This window comes from Lycorma delicatula, chromosome 9, assembly GCF_047948215.1.
Source record: "Lycorma delicatula isolate Av1 chromosome 9, ASM4794821v1, whole genome shotgun sequence".
In the NCBI taxonomy this organism is placed as follows: Eukaryota; Metazoa; Arthropoda; class Insecta; order Hemiptera; family Fulgoridae; genus Lycorma; species Lycorma delicatula.
The window spans coordinates 54,900,632-54,924,209 of record NC_134463.1 but is presented as its reverse complement, the minus strand read 5'-3'; the positions used below and the strand labels follow the sequence as shown (position 1 = coordinate 54,924,209).

The 23,578-nt window shown below is 26.8% G+C and overlaps 1 protein-coding gene across 3 annotated transcripts in view; it reads left to right on the top strand.

Moving 5' to 3' along the window:
* Window positions 1-23,578, top strand: part of LOC142330468 (G protein-activated inward rectifier potassium channel 3-like) — a 119,931-nt gene that overhangs the window by 84,020 nt on the left and 12,333 nt on the right. For 2 of the 3 annotated variants that reach the window (XM_075375713.1, XM_075375712.1), the window contains exons 4-7: window positions 1,175-1,449; window positions 4,386-4,578; window positions 6,923-7,147; window positions 18,985-19,162. In XM_075375713.1, the coding sequence (XP_075231828.1) occupies window positions 1,175-1,449; window positions 4,386-4,578; window positions 6,923-7,147; window positions 18,985-19,151 (860 nt within the window). In that variant the 3' untranslated portion in view covers window positions 19,152-19,162. Of the gene's footprint in view, window positions 1-1,174; window positions 1,450-4,385; window positions 4,579-6,922; window positions 7,148-11,387; window positions 11,673-18,984; window positions 19,163-23,578 lie in introns of those variants that run through there. The other variant, XR_012757773.1, reaches the window with a different exon arrangement.

Sequence of the window (23,578 nt, the reverse complement as noted above, 5' to 3'; positions counted from 1 at the left end):
TATAAAATACATATTTATCGAAGGGAGAGGAAAAATGTAATTTGAAGTATATATATGTATATGTTGCATGTGCATATTTATATATAAATGAAAGTATATCTATGTACAATGTTTTTGGATACCACACCTAAATAGCTTGTCTTTGTTAACAATATTTACAGGTTAATAAAGTTAGTTTCTGTAGCACTTAAAAATTATGCTGGTATCATTTCTCCCTCTGAACCACAAACAAGACTTTACCATTTTTCACCTTATAATTTTACTTAAAAGTTAATAATAAGATGTGAATCTTTTCAGAAAAATCTTCAAAGAATATCATACATAATATAAGTAAAATTTGTGTAAAACGGTTTTTAGTACTTTATTGTTCAAATTTTTTCCATTGGAGCTCTATGGCTGAGAGTGCACGCAGATCTATACTGGGTTTGTACAATATGTTTGTGGTATGACAAACATATTGTAATATTGTATCCTGAAATTTGTTCAGTATACTTTAATAAACTTTTAACTAAAATAATCAAGAACCCAGACTATCATGACTATAAAGAAAAGGCATAAGGATAACTTTCTTTGAAACTCTGCATTAAGATAATAAAATAAATTGAGTTTCATTACCAATTCAAACAATACATTTAGCAATTAGCTCACAAAACTCTTGATAACTAACTAAATATAACAACTACTAAATCCTAAACCAAATCTTTGATATACCAAAGTATAACAATGTATATATACCAACAAGATGTCTGAGAAGACTTCACCTTCCTCCAACACAAAGACCTGCTTTTGCAGGAAAAGAGAATTAAAACATTTCATAATACTGTATTTGTAATTTTAAAAGGAATATATTACATTATTATTATTATAATTAAATTTTATTATATTATAAATTATGAAGTTATTAGAGAAAATAGAAAACTATTTCTGATGACTGAATTCTTTAAACCATTAATAATTATAGAAACTGTAAAAATACCACATTATACCCAATAAATTTGCAATTAGGTTTGATTTGTTATTTTGTAAATAATTTCTATTTTTCATGGGCAAAGATGTATCAAGTTTGCCAAATTTCAGTGGTATTTAAAACTATTGGTCTCATTACTATCTTATATATCCTGCCCTTTAACATTCTTAATTTTTTGTAATCCGTTTTTTTCTTTTAATTTTATAGGTTACGGTTCAAAATATACAACAGAAGAGTGTCCAGAAGCAATATTTGTCATGTGTCTTCAAAGTATAACAGGTGTAATGATCCAAGCATTCATGGTAGGAATAGTATTTGCTAAATTGTCACGCCCTAAAAAGCGGACACAAACTCTTCTATTTTCACGTAATGCAGTAATATGTCAGAGAGATGGACAGTTATGTCTTATGTTCAGGGTCGGTGACATGCGTAAATCTCATATTATTGAAGCTCATGTCCGTGCACAACTTATTAAAAAAAAGGTATATCAGTATTTCCTTGAGTTTTAATTTTAATTTTGATCTGCTTTTAGTATTATCTGTTATTTTAACTTAACTCATACTTGATTGACATTTCTTTATAAATATATTAGTCATGTTGGCAATTATAATGCCATTGTAAATGTTTGTAATAATTATAAGAGGCTTATTATATACTTAACCCAATTAAATCCTGAATCAGATATTTACTTCAGTGATTAAATTAAACAAAAAATAATAAATAAATAAATTAGTTCTGATTATCTAGGAATGAAAAATTAATATATTTTGGTTAGTAACTTAACTTTATTGCATACTTAAAATCTACATCTTAACTAGTTTATTGTGCAATCTTATCCTTTAGTACTTATGTATATATATATATTATTTTTCTAAAATCAATCCTTTCGAGAATCACATTCCTCTGCATTCTACAAATTATATTAATCCGATCAACCCAAGTACAGTATAATAAAATAAATTATAACAGGGTGCCACCTACCTTATTCCATAATTTAAGCAAGATTGCTTTCATCTGTCCTTCACTCATCAGTTGCTCTACATAATTTTTCAAATCATTAGAACCAAATTACACATTAAAATTAAAATTAAAAATCCTGTACTATACATAAAATCAAAAATTTAAAATTGTTAAAATCTTTTACCAAATTAAAATCAAAACAGAAATTAAAACTAACATTTTTAAATTCAAAAATTGTTTTAAATTAAAATTAAAATTGTATATATATATATATATATATATATACATAAAAATAAGAAGTCATTTATTAAAATTAAATTAAAAAGTCTAAATTAAAATCAATAATAAAAACAATACATTGACACTCGCATAACTTTGGTCAGCTAATCTACATGGATTTCTATTGTTTTTATTATTGATTTTAATTTAATTTTATTGAATGACTTCATATTTCTATGTATATATATATATATATATATATATATATATATATATATGTATGTAATTTTAATTTAAATTTAAAACAGTTTTTGAAATTAAAAATTTTTAGTTTTAATTTCTGTTTTGATTTTAATTTGGTAAAGGATGTTTTAACAATTTTAAATTTTAGATCTTATGTGTAGTATAGGATTTTTAATTTCAACTTTAATGTGTAATTTGGTTCGAATGATTTGAAAAATTATTTAGAGTAACTGATGATGCGAAGGGCTCGCGAAAGTACTCTTGTTTAAATTATGGAGTAAGGTAGGTGTCATCCTATTTTATTTTATTTTATTATTCTGTACTTGGGTTGATCGGATTAATGTAATATGTATACAATTCTATTATTTTTCACCAATGAGAAAGCTTTCTTGAACAGTAAACTACAAAACGAAATGGCAATTATAGTAGAGTAACATGCAATTCATTTCACTAAAATTGAATACTAATAAGTGGCAATGTGGCTACATCATAAAAAATACGTCAAATAAGAATGAATCAAAAGTACCTTTTTCAATTTTTTTCATTTTACTTATTTAATTTTCACTTATGAAGTCCTCACATTTTGCCTGGAAAGGTCTGTAATCGATTGATTCACAAAGTAGTATGAAATTCTCTTAATATATAGCATAGCTTTGTTGATTCAGTAATGATAGACATCCATATCTCATATTCGTCTATGAGTAGCTAGTTACACACCTGAATCACCAGGCCAAGATCTGGTGTCAATTAGAATCCAACCACAGAATGTTGTGCTAAAAGAGCATCAAGGTTCTACTTTTATTAAATATAATTGATGCATCTTTTTTTAGGTCAGATCTTGAACTGCCTATATATTTCTACAGGTTGACAAGAACTAACCTTCTGCTTTTTTAGAAGGTAAAAGTTTCCTGGAAATAACAATTTGGGAGCAATTAATCTAAGCAAAGTTACTCTAATAAAGTGATTATCAAATTGTGGAATATCATAAGCCTGTTTGATATACAGTGTTTTGGTTACCAGGCACCAAAGATTTTTCTGTAATATATATTGAATTAAGGATGTAATATAAAATTTTATATTTATAGAAAAAAAGTAATTGTTTTTTATTTAAAAAATTAACTCCTTTATAGTATTTTCTTCCTGAACACATTTGCATGGATCTTTGATTCATGAGAATATATTATGAACTAATTTAATTAAAAATATAATTTAAAGAAATAAAATTACATAGAGATATGTTAATCATTTTGGGCACAGATATGAAATGTATTAAATCTATTCTGGTATTAAATATACAGATATTAGTAATATTATGAGAATTTATTTATTTATTTTTTTTTTAGAAAGTTCATATTTGTATCATAAAACTGAAGTTATGTTAAAATAAACTTTTAAATTATACATATATATTAAATTAAACTTGATGTCTTTCCATCTATATGTATGTACATATAACTTTTCATATATTATAGTTTATTAAAAAATATAAAGTAAATTTCTTAAATGTATGGAATTTTGTCTTTTGTTTGCTTAGTTGTTCTTGCGTATACAAAGAATATATAAATGAATCAGTTTTTTAAGGAAATTTAGTTGATGAATTTATTTTAACCTGATTAAATATGACTGTCATGATTTAAGTTCCTCACAAGTAAAAATTGTTAAATTAAAAAAAATCATAATTTAAAACAAGTTGCATTTAAATGCTTGGAAGTTTACTTCCAGAAGAATTTTTTAGAGATGTTCTTATAACCAAATAATTGGTTATTTGTTGTATTTTTGATTATTTTATCGTGTAAAATCTTTTGATCATATCAAGCTAACAGAAAAGTTTTATTGAAATCAGTGAGCAGCACCTGGGTAAAGCCGTTTATTGATGTTAATTTGAAATAAATATTGTAATGATCTGTGTACCTTATTAACAAGGAAAATAAAAATGTTAAATTAATGTTCTATTTAAATAAAAAAATAGTAAGAGATTATTTTGTTTTTATTTTAGGTTACAAGAGAGGGTGAAATTTTACCATTTTATCAGCAAGAGCTCAAAGTAGGCGGTGATGGCGAAGAAGATAAAATATTTTTTATTTGGCCTACAACAATTGTACATAAAATTACACCATCTAGTCCTTTATATCATCTTTCAGCATCAGATATGCTTAGAGAAAGATTTGAAATTGTTGTCATCCTTGAAGGTATTTTAAACTATTTCTGTTATTAATAAATTTCAATTAAATGTGGTAACTGACATTTTAAATCTTTTTTACATTCATTGTACATTTTCAACATAACAAAATTTTAATAATATCAGGAATAGAATGTTTATATTTCAGTATGTATGCATTTTAAAACAAAGATAGAAGGTAACATGAACATGGACCATGATATATTTAAATTCATATTCATTGACTCTTTATTTGTTTTATTTTGAGGTTATAATGTTTCACAACTGCAATGTCAATCTTTCTAACTAAATTAATCACTGTAAACATTGTTATTACTTGTGATAAATGTTAAATTCTAAATACAAACTCTTTTCCATTGCATGGATAGCTAGATGAAGAAATAAATATTTCACATTTTTTCCTATATAATCTTTTTTAATAGATCACTTCCTTTGATCTACATTTTATTTTTAACTATAATTTTCATAACCTTTTAATACCTCATAGCTTTCTACTGTATGTATTTTCTGACAATGTACTTTAAATTCTATATACAATATTAATTATACTTAAATTTACTCTAAATAGTTAATTCATCCTATAGATGATAAATACAATAAGTAAAAATAATAGAAGCCTAGCAGTGAATTTCAAAGTGTATTAAGCAGTTATTAGGTCTGAACAGGTATACTAATATGGTAATTGTTAACATGAGGTAGGTAGAGTTGGTTTGACACACCGGGTTGGTCTAGTGGTGAATGCATCTTCCCAAATCAGCTGATATGGAAGTCGAGAGTTCCAGCGTTCAAGTCCTAGTAAAGTCACTTATATTTATACGGATTTGAATACTAGATCGTGGATACCAGTGTTGGTGGTTGGGTTTCAATTAACCACACATCTCAGGAATGGTCGAACTGAGATTGTTTAAGACTGCACTTAATTTACACTCATACATATCATCATCTGAAGTAATATCTGAACTGTAGTTCCCAGAGGCTAAACATGAAAAAGAAAGAAAGAAAGAAGGTAAAGCTGGTTTAAATTTATACTAATTTTTGTAAGGAATGTTTGACCAAAACAAGATATCCTCTCTTTTAGGATATAGATATGATCTAGGAAAAGCTGAATATATAAGTAATTACACAACTAGCAAAATTAATTTATGTTTATTTTGCTGATTGACATTCGATCAAGTTTCAAAAAATAATCTTATATCTTAATAAAACTATTTTTATAAATTAGATTGTACACTGAAAAATGTATTTGAAAATATTGTATATTTTAAAAGAGGAATTTCTAGTCTAGAAATTCAGAATATTAAGAAAATTAAATACTGAGAATTAACATATTTCTGGTATTTCTTCAAGTAAAATCACCACAATCATCAACATTTTTTTTTTCAATTGTACTTATGCTCTTGAAAAATAGGATCAATTCTATTCTAAAAATAGAACAAATTTATAATTTTTCTTTCTTTTTATATATTTTGAAAAAGAGCGTTCTGACAAACTGGATGTACCCTCTGGTTACATCCCACTCTCCTTTAATTCTAAAACTTTGTATTGTAGTCTAGATTTATAGAAATTGGTATTTAAACAAATTAATCATTCCTTCAATTCATTCCTTAAGTGCTTTAGAGATACGATAAGTCAACTTTGGCTATGTTCTCTTGTCTTCAAGTTTCTTCGTACCTTCATTTTTTCATCCTATGAGAATATTGTTCCTTCTTTTCTAGTGTCCAGTTTCATCTATTGATAGATTTTTTCCCAGAAAATCTACTTTTTGAGTTGCTTCTTTAAAAAGTGATCTGTCCCTTTGTGCATCATCTGCATTGATTCCAGCATTTTTCTTGACTTAGCCTTTTTCCTGGGTACCATGTTGGTTTTGATTTGTAACTGCTTATCAAATCAAAGATCTGCTTGGTTAGTCTCTTATTACTCAGCATAAGTGTCCATAGAATTGTATTCTTTCTTTTTATTAAGATATTAATTTATTACTATTACTTTTACTTCTTGCTGTATCATAACAAAAGTGATTATGTATGTTCAATGTGGATCATGAAAACAATACCTACTTGTTATCTTCCATTTCAATTTGTTCTGACATAAAGAATAAAAAAAAAAAATGTGAAAGTCATAAACATAATATTGTAAATATTAAGTAGATAATTCTAAAAGTTTATTTAAAAAAATTAATTAGATTAGATAAAAATAATTATAAATTATGTGTAATACAAAATGAACTGAGTTGGAGTCATTTATTTTCAAGTACATTTTTATTGTTTTTTTTTTTTTAAACTGTTTTTTATATTAAGAAATATTTATATTTCTTCATCTTAGATATCACAAAAGGTAATTATTTAATTTTTTTGTAGGTGTAATTGAATCAACTGGTATGACAACACAAGCAAGATCATCATATCTGCCTAGTGAAATTTTATGGGGTCATCGTTTTGAACCTCTTGTTTCATTTAAAAAAGAAACAGGAGAGCATGAAGTTGATTATAGCTTATTTAATAATACATATGAAGTTGATACACCTTTGTGCAGTGCGCAATCATTAGATCAAGTTATCGGATTACATCCAAATAATCGTCCAGGTATTTATAATCGCTATATATATATTAAAGTGGTTTATATGTTATTAAATTTCCTATAATAATTTTCACTTATATTATTACTTTTTATTATTAAATCATGTTATTCTTGTTTTGCTTTTTTTATAGTGAATATTTGATTATTAATATTTCAGTTTGCTTTTCTTCCCTATCTATACAGAGATAGATAAACATTATAGTTATGAACAGTGGTTCATAAAACTATTCAAAATTATTAATATATTATCAGTGTTGTTTCATCTCAGAAGATAATAGTAATGTTAAAATTATTTTAATATTTCATTTGGCAGGTAAAGGAAATTTAACTGGTAAACAAATGGTACAAATAAAATATAGAAAAATCTCTTTCTGATCTGCATGTTTTAAGGCAATTATTGCCTTTTATGTTGCTCAATTAAACATTATTCACAATCTGTTCTTTCAATCTCTTTTTTGATTGTCCTAAACTTCATCATCCCCTAGGTTGGTCCTCATACACCCTCTTTGTTATTAATGATGTATCCATTCTTTCCGAGTATTCTGTTTATTGCTTGCTATACAAGTTTATCATTCAGATATTATATGCCCATTTCCTTCCTAACTTTCTCATTCTTCTTCATTTCCTTCCTTTCCTCATTTTCCTTTCTTCTCATTTCTTTTTTTTTATACTGCTATTGATATCAGAAAATTCATTTCATAGCTTGCAGTCTAGATCAATGTCATTTTTCATGAATCACTTCCAAAAGACAAGTAGACACAAAGTATTATCAATTTCAAAAGACTATCCTCTTAAACTTCATACTTTAAATTCTTTTGATTGTACTATTCATTCTGTTAAATTTCTGTATTCTTATGAATAATGTTTTCCTTCAAGTATGATATATTGGAGAAGCTTAAAACAACATACAGCTCGTTAAAGTTTCAAAAGTAAAAGCACATGGATTTGCAGTAGTTCTACCTTTATCTGAAGTGTTGGCATTGCTAATAGAACAGTGGAAGGAATAGTGTACCATGACAGAATGTTGTAGATAGTAAGAAAACAGTCAAGCAACCCCTCTCCTGTGTGTCAACTGAGTTTTTTAAACTTTGATAAGTAATATCTGTAAAAAAATTTGTTTTGATCGAAACAAGATCACAGTATACACAAATGCATTTTTGAACCAATTCCTACTTTCAATGAAAGCTGCAACTTATAAAAACATTTCCAACTCTTGATTACTGATTATTCATAATTTGTTGCAGTGAAATAAATAGTCACTTCATAGATTAACCATACCATTAAATAAAATATTTTTTTCTTTATACTCTTATGATTCGTTTTCTGAAATAAAATTTTGATATTTAATTTTTTTTCAATATTGTTAATAAAAAATTAGGTCAAAAAAATTTTGTGATCTTTTACAGATTCATTCAGTTTATTACTTTACTAGTGGCCCGGCAATGTTGCGGTATAGTCAGAATGTTTACCACAGTTCAACCCTCGGTAGTATATATGTCATAAAAAGAACATATAAATAAATAAATAACCTAAAACTTCTTTTACTAAATTTAATGTCATATATATTGAGAGATATCGTGTATATAGATTGTTATTGTCTATATTGATTGTTGTCTATGTCAATATTGACTTCCTCAGATAGTTAAAATGTGATTAAATATTATGTTATTAAATTATAATATTATGGAGCTATTAACATATAAACACTCCCACGAAAAGTAATAATAAATTGTGAAATTTTATTATGAGATTTCAGCAAAATCAGTTAAGTAGTTTTTGAGTTATTAGGGCACACACAAAACAAAGATTGTTTTGATTTTTTTTGCTTGATGAAATTCACTAGAGAAACTTGAATATTGTGCGTAGCAATATGAAATATAATTTTGTAGAGAGATAAAAGTTACACTATATTGTTTTTGATTACAATTAAAAACTTTGAATAGAGAAGTAATGACTTTTGTTGGTAAATATTCTAGAAAATTTAAATTATTCATTTTTTCTATAATTCTCTTACAGTTCTACCATTTTAAATATGTTGAATACGGTTTAATTATGGACTTACAAAAGTTAAGAAAATTTCAATTGATATATGATGTAATCTATAGAAATTGTTTGGAATAAAACAAAAGTTAATGCAAAACTTTACTTTTATAGAACTCTAGTAGTACTTCATTTAACGAATGGGGTGGGGTTCTGAGTTATGCTGAAAAGAAGAGTACCATACAAAGTTCAGATGTAAAGTTGTTCAGGGCCACCAAGAACTAGATTATTTTATGACACTAGATAACAAAGATGTATAATAACTTTGAACTGGTGGGTGAAATTAAGTAAATTTTGAAAGATCATTAGAAAACATGGTGTGGCAATTGAAGAGAGCGCCCAGTAATAGATTCATTGTCAAGGTCATGTTATACAAACCTAGGATTTAGAGATCAAAGAAGATATCTTAGAGATTCATGGGTACAGAATTCCTTCAATAAAAAAGAAAAATAAGAAAAAAACATGCACAGAGATTCATCTTGGAGGGACCAAGATGATTTTTTTCAGTTCTATAGAGAACAAAATTAGGTTTAACAGTCTTTATTTTGTGTCTTTTGTCAGTTTTCAATATCTTACTTTTGGATTATGTCATAAAATATTTAAATAAAAAGCAAATGCATTGTTTATTAATTTCTGTTGTGTTAAATATTTCTTCATAGAGTAGGAACCACTGACAAATGAATCATATTCAGCAATATCAATCCTAATCAGAATTTTCAGTTTACAGTCAGTTAATTAAAATGAACTATTCTTATCTAATCTGGCCATATTGTTTGCCCCTGAATAAGTGACTGGATAATATTAAAGGCAGTGGCCAGAAAAATAAATAAAGAAAAAGTAACTAAAAATTGTTAAAGCCACACATTATTGTTATTTTTTATCCAAAATTTCAGTGTTTTGTCTCTTTAGAGAGATTCTTTACTCAAAAAGTCTCATATATGTAAAAAATCTAAGATGGTTGTTATCTAATATCATATGGTCTACATTACCTTTCACTAACTCTTTTGGTTTTATAGTTACTATTTAGTTATTTTCATTCTAGTAATCTGGCTTTTTTTATCTTGTCTGTTAATATACCATACTTTTTTGTTCTTCTATAATTTTGTTTATTAATTTATTATTGTTTTTATTTCTTACTATTTCTTAAATGTTTTTAGTATTCTCTTACAATTTTTACAAACTTGACATATATATTTCAGTTTATTACTGTTATTAGATTAATTTTTAAAGATCTATCTACTGTCCATTTTTTCTTCTGAAAATAATATTTTCTTTTAAGTATAAATTTCCTTTTCTATTTTTAATTCACATGTATGTGTGTTGGGATGACAGTTAGAGTTTATGCTTGTCTTCTTTTTATATGATTGGCCCCTTGATACCATCCCTGGGCAACATCCTGTTGTTGGATTTCTAATTAACATATCCTAGCTCAACAATCCAGGAATGTAACATGTTACAAGCATATTCATTAGCAAACTATAAATACAATACCCTTTACAATCTCATGTAACAAGCTACACTAGATATTTTGAGATTATCAGAATATTATACAAATCAATCAATCAGTTGTACTTCAATCATAAATATAATGTGTAATAATAATAATAATATTAGTTCACTTGGTAAGATATTATATTATCTATCTTTTATTGATTCATTTTCAAATTCATTTTAATTAATTTTTTCTATTCATAAAGCTATCATGCTGTTATCAGCATGAGAAAGTGTGGTTAACTTTTACGAATATTTTCTAAAAAACAATCAATCTATTTATACGATGTAAAGAGTTTTTAATATTCATTTAGTAATGCAGAAAGATTAAGCTAATTTTGTTTAAAAAAGAGATAGTTTAATATTCTTGATTGTAAAAATGATCTATTTATTTAAAATCAATTTATATAAAATTTACATTTTAAATTAAACAAAACTAAAAATCTTGTAGTTGAAGGCAGATTAACAACATACTGTTATATAAATATTATTTAGTTCCACTTTTATTGTTGTACCTATGGTGTTTTTTATAATATATTTTATACATTTTTTAATTTACTTTTTGGTAATAATTTTATTTTTTATTATTTTTTAAATACTTGTTTTGTTTTTCTTTTATATTGCTATCAATAGAAAAAATTAATATAAAAATATAAGTTGCATATAGATGGAAAGTATTGAATATTAAAAAGGGTTTTTTTCTTTGGATTACAGAAATATTCCTGTGAAACAAAAAGTATTTCTAGTGTGGCTTTACATCCATTCCTGTTTTTTGAAATTTCTTTATTTGGAAAGATTTCTGCTTTTTCTGTGTGAAGGATTATTGATTTTTGAGATTTTTTTAATAAAATATTTGATTCTTAGCTTGATAATAAAATTATTCAATTAATCTAATTCTTCGTTTGTGTCTTTAAACTGAGATCTACATTAAAACATACCAATTTGAAGTATCCAAACATTCTAATTCTACATTTTTCTGAATATTGTAGAGAATTTTAGGTAAGTTCTTGATAGTAAAAATAAATTTTATATTAACATGATTATTAAATATTTTTCTTCATTATCATTTGCCATATTTAAATTACTAAAATAAAACTCATTAACGTTTTCTTTAGAAATTTTGGTATTGTTTTACCAATCTTTATTGTTGTATTTGCTTATCTAACATCTTTCTTAATATTTTTGCTTTTATAACTGTTTTCATCTCTTTCTCTCCGTCTTCTCCTTCCTATCCAGAATTATTAATTGATTTATTTTTTTCTTTGATTATAACACCCATTTGTAATAACTCAGTATGCAGCATATACATTTTCACTGAACCTAAAAGTTAATTCGTAACTGAAATTCCTTTTCAGCTTATGTTCTCTAGTTCTGAACTATAACAAAAGAAAGATCAATAATGAACATGCATGTTCATATTTGTTATTGTTTTAATTACATTTTCTTATAATTTATATAATCTTATATGTATTATTTGTATCTGCTGTACATTTTCAAAATAAGATTTTCAGTTACATTTACAATAAAATAACATTGTTATATTGGTAAGTTTGTTGTGTTGCTAGATGGCAAAGCTAAGAAGAATACTGGCAGTTAGATGAACTAAACTTGTTTGTATGAATCTGACAACATTAATAAAATATTTAGTTGTAGTAAATTGGCCACTAAAAAATCTGTTCTGTCATATCTTTCAATAATATTCCATCATTTCCAATTCAAAAATTTATTATTCACTATTTGTGTATTTTTAGAAACACTACATATTAGTTTATTACAGTGGAATGCTGATTATCGGGACTGAATTTTGCAAGGCTGAATCCAGATTATTGAAAAATTAAAAATGGTTTATCATATAAACTGGATATCATTCTAATTTTTAATCTATCACTTAATAAAAAATTGAAAATATAAAAAATAAACATATTTATGTAAAATTAAAAAGCTACTTGGATCACATATACAATGTAATAAAAAAGGATACAGTAATTCATCGCAAAAAATCCACTGAATAGAAATTTGCTAATAGAGGAATTAGAATTTACAAAAATCATCTGAACGAAATTAAAATTTTACTGTTTTATAAAAAAAAAATATTATTTCTTGAAAATTACAAAAAAAATTTCATTTAATAAAAATAAAATTTAGTGAAAGTCAATAATCAAAATATATCTTTAAAAACAGTATTAATTTTCTTAAAAAATCTGTAATTTGAACTTTATTGTTGATCTTTATGAGCTGCAAGATCATGTAATTTTTTAAATAAAGAGTCTGTTAGAATCATATTCTTTTTGTCTTTCTAACCTTTTCATATTAATAAACAATCATGAACTTTTTTGTGTGGTGGCCGCTGATGCAAGTCATTACATCATAGTTCGTATTTGATCAATTAATATTTATCCATTGCCGAAGCTGTGTGATGCTTTAATGCGTATCCAGCTGTGGGAAGCAGGAGAAAAAAAATTTATCCATCAACATTTTCAGAAGTTAATTTTGTAATTATTTTAACACAGGCCTAAATTTGTGTATATTTTTTACTATACAAATTACAGAAAAGCCAATTAAAAATCCAGTAAAAAAAAAAGATTGATAAAAGTACATTTCCTGTTGAAGTTGAGCTTTATTAGAATAGTATTTTAGATTTTTTAAATAGTGCATTTATTTTTTTTAATTGCTTAGTGTTGGATGTAAGTGGTCCAGATAGTGTACATTCAGAAAATTGGCATCCCACTGTACAAATAATTTGATTTATTATTATTACTGTTTTTTTTTTTAATGTAAACACTTTTATGTTATTATAAATCATCCTGTTACATTTAGCTTGTAACATTACCTATTACAATGTAGTAATAGGTAATTGCAATCTATTAATCATTACTGAACTAAATAAAAAAACAACATCTGACTATATTATACTAATCATCGGCTTAACATGACCAATAAATGTTTTATTTATTACAATAATTTTGGCAGCTTGTGGTGAGTAATAACAGTTACAGCGTAATATAATTACTGTATGTAACAATGAGTTCACCAGTCTTTATAAGACTATCTCTGTCTAGTACACTGTTTACACTGTCAACAGAATAACAGCAGCATCCTTGTCTAGATAAACACTTCAGTTTGTCACACTCACACTCAGTAAAAGTGATTGTTCCAGTTTCTATTGGGCTCTCTCTAACACAGTGTAAACTAAATTAGTGTTGCCCTCTTGTTTGGATAAATATTTTGATTTGTCAGGATGTATAGATTTTAAGTGTTCAAACCTGTTCTGTTCTACATTAGGAGTAAATTGTCTGTACCTTATTAGAGAGATATCTTTATACAAATATTATATTCTTAATTAATTATTATAATTTATCTATTTAGAAATTATTTTTATTATATATTGAACTTACATTGTCAGTTATGTAATTAATTGTTTTCAGAAATAAACATTTTTTTTTGTTTTTGGTTGTCTCCTGTAATGGTTTTTTTTTATCTGAATACATTTTATATTAACGAAAACAAATCTTATCTCGTTCAGCTTCATAATCATTTACTAAAGATAATAATTGATTGATAATATTTACTAAAGATAATAGTTGTATGAAGTTAGATAATACTTGATTTGATATTGGGTATTAAAATCACTGCTTCATCATAATGATTCAACTAATTTCAATGTTTGAGTTTAACTTTAAGCGTTATATTCTTGTTTTCTTTTCTAATGTAGAATGCTTTTCTGGCAATTTTTTAATTGTAATTTTCTATTATTAATGTGAATTAATCTGTTAATAAAATTTAAGGATTAGTCTGATATCATTGTAATCATTGTGTGCTTTTTTGGCTGTATACATTGGAAGCAAGAATAAGAAAATTAATTATTTCTTAGAATCATAAAACATAAGTATGATTTTTAATAAATTACAGACTAATTTGATCCCATTATCATTAGCATTGCCATACAGCTAATTTGAATGAAAATGATACAATATTAATTTAGACTTTTTTAACAATTCATGAGTGATAATTCTGTTGTTTATAGAACAGCTTTTTGAGTTACTATGATTTTTCTTTGTTTGCTATTAACTTAGTTTGTATTCAACTTACTTTTAAGATTACTTTGTTTTTGGTGTTATTTATTTCTATATAAATATTACAATTTATAAGTTTTTAAACAGTCTTTACCAGGAGTGTGTGATTAAGATACTTTATTTATTTTTGAACAATGATGAAATATGATTAAACTTCAAAATTGTTCTTCCAAAGGACTTTTCAAACCTAATTAGCGAACCCACTTTAGTGGTATTATTGTTCAAATAGCTATTAGTGACAAAGTAAAGACCGCTGGGAAATTTCTCTCCTTCAGGTTAGTGAAAATGTGTCATTCATGGCCACGCTAGTAATGTACACTCTAACCCACCGGGTTGGTCTAGTGGTGAAAACGCATCTTCGAAAATCAGTTGATTTTGAAGTCGAGAGTATCAACATTCAAATCCTACTAAAGGCAATTACTATTATACGGATTTGAAAACTAAATTGTGGATACCGATGTTCTTTGTTGGTTGGGTTTCAAATTAACCACACATCTCAGAAATGGCCGACCTGAGACTGTACAAGACTCGTTCACTTACACTCATACATATCATCCTCTGAAGTATTACTTAACAGTGATTTCCAGAGGCTAAACAAAAAAAAAAAAATGTGATGTACACATTACACTGTTGTCTGTAAGTTGTCGCATTATAGTATCTTTGATTACGTGTGAGTTATTATGTTATAAAATGAATAGAAAAATTGATGTTGCCGCCAACTGTCATATGTTTTTTAAACCATCAAAACTTTAAGCCGGCTGAAATTCGCAGGCAGTTGGTTACTGTGTATGGTGGTAATGTAATGAATGAAAGAAACGTCTGAAAATGGTGTGAAAGGTTTAAAATAACAGAATTAATGAATATGATGAAGAACATTCAGGGAGGCTGGTGATAAACACCGAGGACTTGTTGAATCTTATCTATGATGAAATCAGAAAAGATCATAACTCATCAACTTCCGACCTGGCCGTTTGTTTTTCTGATGTTTCAAGAGCTGTTATTGGTCACATTGTTCATGACCATTTAGGCTTCAGAAAGGTTTGTACATGTTGAATGCTGTATGTCTTAACGGAATGTCACAAAAAAATCCGAATGGAATCTGTTTTGGAATTTTTGATGCGCTTCAAAGAAAAAAAAGAAAAAGAAAAGAATTTTTGTTGAGTTCCTTCATTCAATTGTTACCAGCAATGAAACATGGATTTCGTATTACATGCTAGAGAAATGGCAGTCAAATGAATACCTTCTTCACCTCTCAATCAGTAACCAAACCAACAAAGGTCAAGCCATAGCCATTTGGACGCAAACTGATGGCCACAGTCTTTGGGGATCAGTGTGGAATGACTATAAATGCAGAAGCCTACTGAAAAACTGTTTGTATGTTACAGTGCTTCATTCAGAATCGAAAATATGGGCAGTTGACCAGTGGCGTTGTTCTGCTGCACGATAATGCATGTCCACATGTTGTGGATCTGACAATTGCTTTACTAAGAACATTTGGATGGGAAATTTACGATCACTTACCATTTAGTCCCTACTTAGCTCCTTCTGATTACGATTTGTTTGGAAAATTAAAAGAATTTTTGAGTGGTTCGTAATTCGCGGGTGACAATGAACTTAAAAATGCTGTTAATCAGTGGCTTAATGGACTGGCATTAGAAGAATATGACGAGGGTACATTGAAGCTGGTCTATCAGTATGATAAATGTCTTAATTCATGTGGCGATTATATAGAGAAATAGTATAAGGAATGAAGTTTAAGAGAAATAAAAGATATTTATAAAGTTTTCAGAATAAATTTTTTTACAATGAAATGCTCTTTAGTTTAGAGTTAGCCTTTCATACTTTATGCAATTACATACTTATATACATATTAAGAAAAGAATTTTGTGAACTGTTGAAGACAGATGCAAATAACAACTGTATTACAAGTAACTTCACTGAAGATGTTGCTCGTTAGCTCTGAAAGATTAGAGAACAATTTCCATGTAATTTGAGTGTATGTCATTCATAAATCTAAAAACAAATTTTTTTTTCTTTAAGCTTTTTATACTTTAAGTTTATCATATTTTTTTTAAGTGATACAAAAGATAACATGATAATAATTGATAAAAATATTTATTTTGTACATTTTTAAAAGTTAAACTGGTATTAAAAGAATAATAATCTGTGATTTTATACTACCTGGAATAAAATATTAAAGAAATTAAAGAAAAATCAATAAAACTAATTATTCTTTCCTGTAAAGAATGGTTAATATGTAATCTATAAAATCATTCATTTGCTTGTACCAGAATAGTAACTGAAAAAATAAGCCAGTGTAATGTAATGAGAATTTAACTGAGAAGTTAACTGCAAATCTTGTATAATCTTTATTCTTTGTATAAAACAAAATTTACCTTTGATCATTTTTATTATTTTAATTAAAATGTTTTTGTTTTTATTTAATAGGTTTTGTTCCTGCAATACAGATTAATCTATTAATTAATCATAAACATAATTATTATAATTAAGAAGTACCACATTTTTTTGTTCTGATATAAAATTTTTAATAAATGTATACAATGTGTTATTAAAGAAGGGGTAAATTAATTTGTTACTTTATACAACCTTTCCCAGGTTTTCTTATGGCTGTGATGCGTTTAGAGAATTTCAGTCCTTCAGAGTTTTTTCCCTAAAAGAAATTATATATACTATTATGCAGCAGTACATTTATTTCAGTGAAGAAGGGAATTTATTTCCAGTGAACTGGAAAGCTTGAAGTTTCAGTGTCAATTAATCATCCCCTCTTCTTCTTTTACTTTCCTGGTATCATAGCTCTAAAGCTATACTGCAAAAAGAAAAGTATAGTTACGAGTCAAAAATTGGGGATGGGGTTTTTTGCTTTCTCAATATTTCATAACCCAGGGACCCAAGAAACAAAAAAAAAAGTGGGCGATAGTGTGTGTACTTATATATGTACATGCGAAAACAATAACATGTATGTATGTGTATTGGTGGGTTTGAAGCTTAATAACTATTGATTGGATAAACTGAATTTGAAAATATTTGGCAGATTGACATATATAGGGAATTTTATGGTAAACGTTTGGGTTCCGTATCTTCACAGATCAGGGTAGATAGTTTTTTGGGGTCAATTTTCTCAAAATTTTGCAAACATAAGCCCTCTTTATATTAAACTGTGTAGATGGTTATCTTACTATTTAAAAAAATAATAATTTGCCTTCAAATTCTCCCCCTTCTCCAAAATTTCAAAAAGCTCTCTTTATTGCATATTTTTTAACTGATTTGTTTTACGTCTTCTTAAGCATAGCAGTAGTGCAAGTGGCCAAAAAAATTATTTTGGAGGCAATATTAGAGGTGGAAGATCTGATCAAAGTTTAAAAATATTGAGTTTTAGAATTTTAAAACTTTTTTTAATTTATTTAACTTTTAAAACTGTTTTTTTTTCAAAATTTTAATAATAATATTACAGTAAAATTTTTATCATAATTCACCTTCACCCCAAAACAGAAGAAATCTTAGGTAATTATTTATTGGTTGTAACTTTCAGTGAAATTTTTTTCAGTTTCTTCCATTTAATATAGTAAATGTAGAGAAATCAAAAGACTTTCTTTGGAAGTGAAACTGGGGGAGTAGAAAAAAAGTAAAAAGATACTGATTTTTTGAATTTTTTATACTTTTTTATCTTCTGTATAATAATAAATAACAAGTGGCAGCAAAGTGTAACATTTTTGTTGTCAGCTTTTTTTATTGTCTGAATGTATTCCTTTAGGTGTCACCTATTGCAGCTACTTTCTTTTAATTAGGGTCGGCTATCTTTTCTTGGTATTCGATAAGTAATAGAGCAACTTCATTGATGGAATTCTTAAGATCTTTGCTAATGCCTTTGTCCTCTTGCTTCTGTATAGGGTTGCAGAAAAGTAGCTGAAATTATTGAATAAATTCAGGGCTATATTAATAAAAATAAAAAAGTACACCCTCTTTCTCCCATTCTTGTTAGTGGTAAAATTTCTATGGTTCAGTCTGATTATTTTCTATTGACACAGTCCTCTGTCAAAGAAACTGTATTTTGATAACTAGAAGATAAATAGCTGTAATATATTCTTACATGAATGAGAGTTTAAGGAATAACTTATAGACTTTTTATAAGTTAGTTGCTGATGTTGTTTAATATGATTTAGACATTGAATGACTTAATATTTTATTTTAATTTACTGTAATTTTTTTCCCTATTTCAGATTTGCATAAATTTCCAGTATCAACAACTACAGATACTCCAGATCTGACTAGTGTAGAATCAAATAGTGTTTCAGATAGAGGTGATAGTCATGATCACTGTGTAGTTGAAATGCAACATGTTATTTTAAATCCTAATGAATTACCAGGCCCAGAATCAAGGATCTGACACTTGCTTCGGTATGTATGTTAAAATTTTATATTTATATGAATATTATGCTCATATATATATATATATATATATATATATATATATATATGAGCATACCATATTATATATGGTATATATATAAAATGGTATATAAATGATAAAATATATATATGGTATATATATATAAAATGGTATATAAAATACCATTTTATATATATATATATATATATATATATATATATATATATATATATAAAATAGACATATTTTATATGTATAAAAAAAAAAGTAATATGTATAAGGTTTGCAGATGAAATGGTAATTCTAGCAGATGGTACACAACTGCTTCAAACATTGTTAATAGTCCTGGAGGAAGAAATGAAAGAGTATGCGATGAAAATAAATAGGAAAACTAAAGTAATGGAAATAAACAACAAGTTTCATTTAGTGGTAAGGTTAAGAGACGGAAGAATAGAAAACCTTTTTAAAGTTCCAGATTTTTGGGGGCTATGGTGACAGAAAATTGGAAGTGTGCAATGGAAATAAAAAGAAGAAAAGCAATGACAAAGGAGGCTGTCAGTAAGAGGAGAAGTTATTATGTAGTAAATGTCTGGAGTTTAAGGAAGAGTTTAGTGAAATGCTATGTATGGAAGTGTCCTGTTTTGTGGAAGGGGAGAAGGGAGTGGATTGAGGCTTTTGAGATGTGAATATGGAAATAGAAAGATGGACAGATAAAATGACAAATGAGGAGTAATTAACAGAATTAAAGACAAAAGGGCAGTTATGCAGGAAGTACACAAAAAAAAAATGGAAACTGATTAATGCATGTGAAAAAGGAATGTATCGGAGGTTCCGGTTAGAGGAAGTGGAATCTTGACAACAGCATTGAAAAGGTCAGTAGAAGGAGAAAGGAAGCGTGGAAGAAGAAGAATGAAATTAATAGATAAATTAATTCTTTCTGTTGCCACCTATCCTGCAATTTTCCATTGCATTCTCTTAGATCTCCTTCTCACTTATGTAAACTGTAAATTCCATTTTGAAACCTTATTTTCCCCAATATTAAGATCTTTTTTAATTCCAGTCTAGCACCACCTTTGAAATCTAATTTTCGTTTTTGATCTTGCTTTTTTTTTATTAAAAAATTCATTTCTTATGTTTTTGTTTTATCAATCTATCTTAAATCTAACAATCTTCATAGTCATTTAATAACAAAAATTAGACATCTCTTAGTTTCTTGCTAAACAAAATTTAAGCATATATTTTTTTATAATGATAAAGAAATTATTTTAAAAGAAAATATTTATGGTAGTGGCGTGATGAATCTATGAAAAATATTTGGCTGCTTTAATAAAAATAACTACTACAGCTATTATCTTCAAAAAGCATGCATTTATCTATTTGTAGGGGCATTGTATCCAGTAGAGTTTGGCCATTTATTATTGGCAATCTGTGTAAATCGTAAAATTTGCACATTTCAAAATGTTTTTTGAAATTTTTGTTATTTTTATTTTTTTTACGTAGTCTCCTTTTAGCTCTTGTATTTTTTTAATATTGTAAAAAAGGTAACATGATTGAACATTCAAAATGTGAGTTTGTTTCAACAATTACTTTTATTTTTTTATGAATTTCTCTTCCTAGCAAGTCATTTTTAATATTTTTTTTTGTAGTAATAAACAGCAAAAAGCCAAATTATACTAAATTTGGAGAATGCGAAAATCAATTTGTCGCATAACTTAATTGATTAATTTTGTTTATGCACTTGTTGCTATATTAGCTAGTGCATTGTCAAGATGAAAAGGTACAGCTTCTTTTTCAAATTTGTTGTTTTGCTTGATTTTATGTTGACTCGCAGCACTGTATGCTTCTATGGAATTTTTCTTCTAGATTAACACCTTGTGTAACCCAAAAACTGTTGCCATAACTTTTCACATTGTTGCATTTACTTTTGCCTTCTTTGGATTACTTCTGGCAACTTCTACCTATTGTTTCATATTTGATGTACAGTGATGAATCCATTTTTTATTGACCATCACAGTTCAATAGAAATTGATCTAGAATATGTTTAAACAGTGGTTTCAGAATTGTGTGTTTTATTGAATGTGAGCAAATGTGATACCTGCCTTGCTGATAGTTTTTTCATTTGCAAACTTATGTTAGAGATGTTCACAATGTTATCAATATTACACATATTTATTTTAAATTCTAAAATAATTTCATAGTTTTTTTTTTTGTTTTCCTGATGCATATGTTGCAATCTGTTCAACTAGTGAACAAATATCTGTTTAACTAGTGAACTGGTAACCCCCTCAAGGCCAATGAGATGAGGGTGATATGTATGACATGTAAGTTTTGTACAGACTCAGGCTGACTATTCCTGAGAGGAGAGGTTAATTGAACCCCAACCCCACAGTACATCGGTATCCACTGTCTAGTTTTCATATCTGTAAAAAACAGTTGTAGTAAATGTTAGTTAACTTTTACTAGGGTCTGAACCTCAGAACCTTTGACTTCAAGAATCAGCTGTTAAACTGATTTGCGATGACAAGTTAACTGGTGGGCTAATGATTTTTTTTTTAAATCTCACTTAACATCCAGTTTATGTCCTTGTTTGATGTATGAATTCACTGTATAAAAGTAAATGGTTGGTTTTGAATTATTAAAAAAACATTATTATCTGTGATAATTTCTTGAGCTGTTAGCATCTTAAAAAACAAATATTTAATTTCTGTTTGGTATAAGATTTTACATTTAAAGAAAAATCAAAAAGTCAATTACTTCAAATGATTGTAACAAATAAACTAATCAGTGAAATGTCATGAAACCGTAACAGGAGTCATTTCAAGGTTGATCAACTGTCATATCAGTTATTTAATAGTGCTACCATCTGTTGTAATTATAGGTAACTATCACACACACACACACGCACACACACACACACACACACACACACACACACCTTGTTAATATCATATAAATCCAATCGTTTCTTTAATTTTTTTTTCTTTTTTTTTTTCGTTTCTTTAATTAATTTTTTGTACAAGAAAATAAATGTAATTTGAAGAAATAAAGTAATTTTCAACTGCATCACACTAAGGATAAAGTTAAATCTTAAGGTGTACATAAATTTAAGACAATTTCCATAACATTGTCTTATGATTTATTTGTGGATTATAAAATGTTTTTTGCTGGTTAAAATAAGGGTGAGATTTTTTGTGTTTAATAAGTAAATGGCCATTTTTTTCTGTAAATAAGTGCATTGAATCGTGAAGGTATAAGGAAAAGTTTTTAAAAAATTTAAAACTACTCTTATATTGTTTTCATGTTAATAATTTATTGCAGAAAAAAAATATTATTTTGCATATTAAGGTGTGAATCACTTTGATAAAATGAATTATTTGATATTTTTATTAATACGTGACATGTAACTCAATTTACCGAATAAATAGTGAAAGTAAAATGTATTAAAATTATGTAATATATAGATTTATTTAAAGGAAACTAGATGTGATATGAATATTAAATTTAATAAATTCAAGGAAGTAAGTTAAGTTTCATATATATGTATTTAAAGTATTAATAATGTTGGCTAGAAGAATAAGCAGGTCACTACATCATTCTATGTTGTTAGCTGATAAAAATTGACGTTGACGACCATTACTGTTGGAATAGACATGTGGCAGTCTGCCCGTTTATATTGGTGACAATGAGGATGTTGTAGGTTGGAAATTGTTAGCACCTCCTCAGTGTTACTTCACTTTTACACTTGTTAATCTTCATGCTTTACTTACTGGTAGTAGTCTGTTGTAATTGTATGTTGTTTATTATTCTGGTATCCTTATTATGTTTTCTTCATCCTGCTACATTGTAAATTGAAACTTTCTGTCAGAATTGTATTTTTACATGCATATTGTATTGTTTATTTTTACTGTGGACTTTATTGATCAACATCCTCATTAGAGAATAGCGAGTGATAAAAAATAAATAAAAATTAACATAAGATATCATATTCTCACAAAAATATTCATAGATTATCTTGATTTTCTAGAATAAAATAAAATGTTGAAACTACGCTAATTTGGACTTGAAATGATAATCAAATTAGAATTATTTTGAATACTTTCCTGTAGATTTATCAGTGTAGAGGAATGAAGGTAATAAACTAAATATTAAAGACATAGATTATTTATTATTTTGTCTTTATTAACATAAAATCAAACTTACATGCTTCTTCAAAATTAATCTTACAATAATTATTTATTCTTTCTTTGGTAACTACAGGCCTTGCTCAGTTTATTCTTATTCTTCTCCTTTTTTATTATAAGAAATGAATTTTATATTATGTAAAAAATGGTAAGCCTAATGTTGGATTTGAACTCAGAACCTTTCGGATAAAAGGCAGAGACGCTACCCCTTATCACAGAGGTCAACGTTATAAAAAAGTTAAA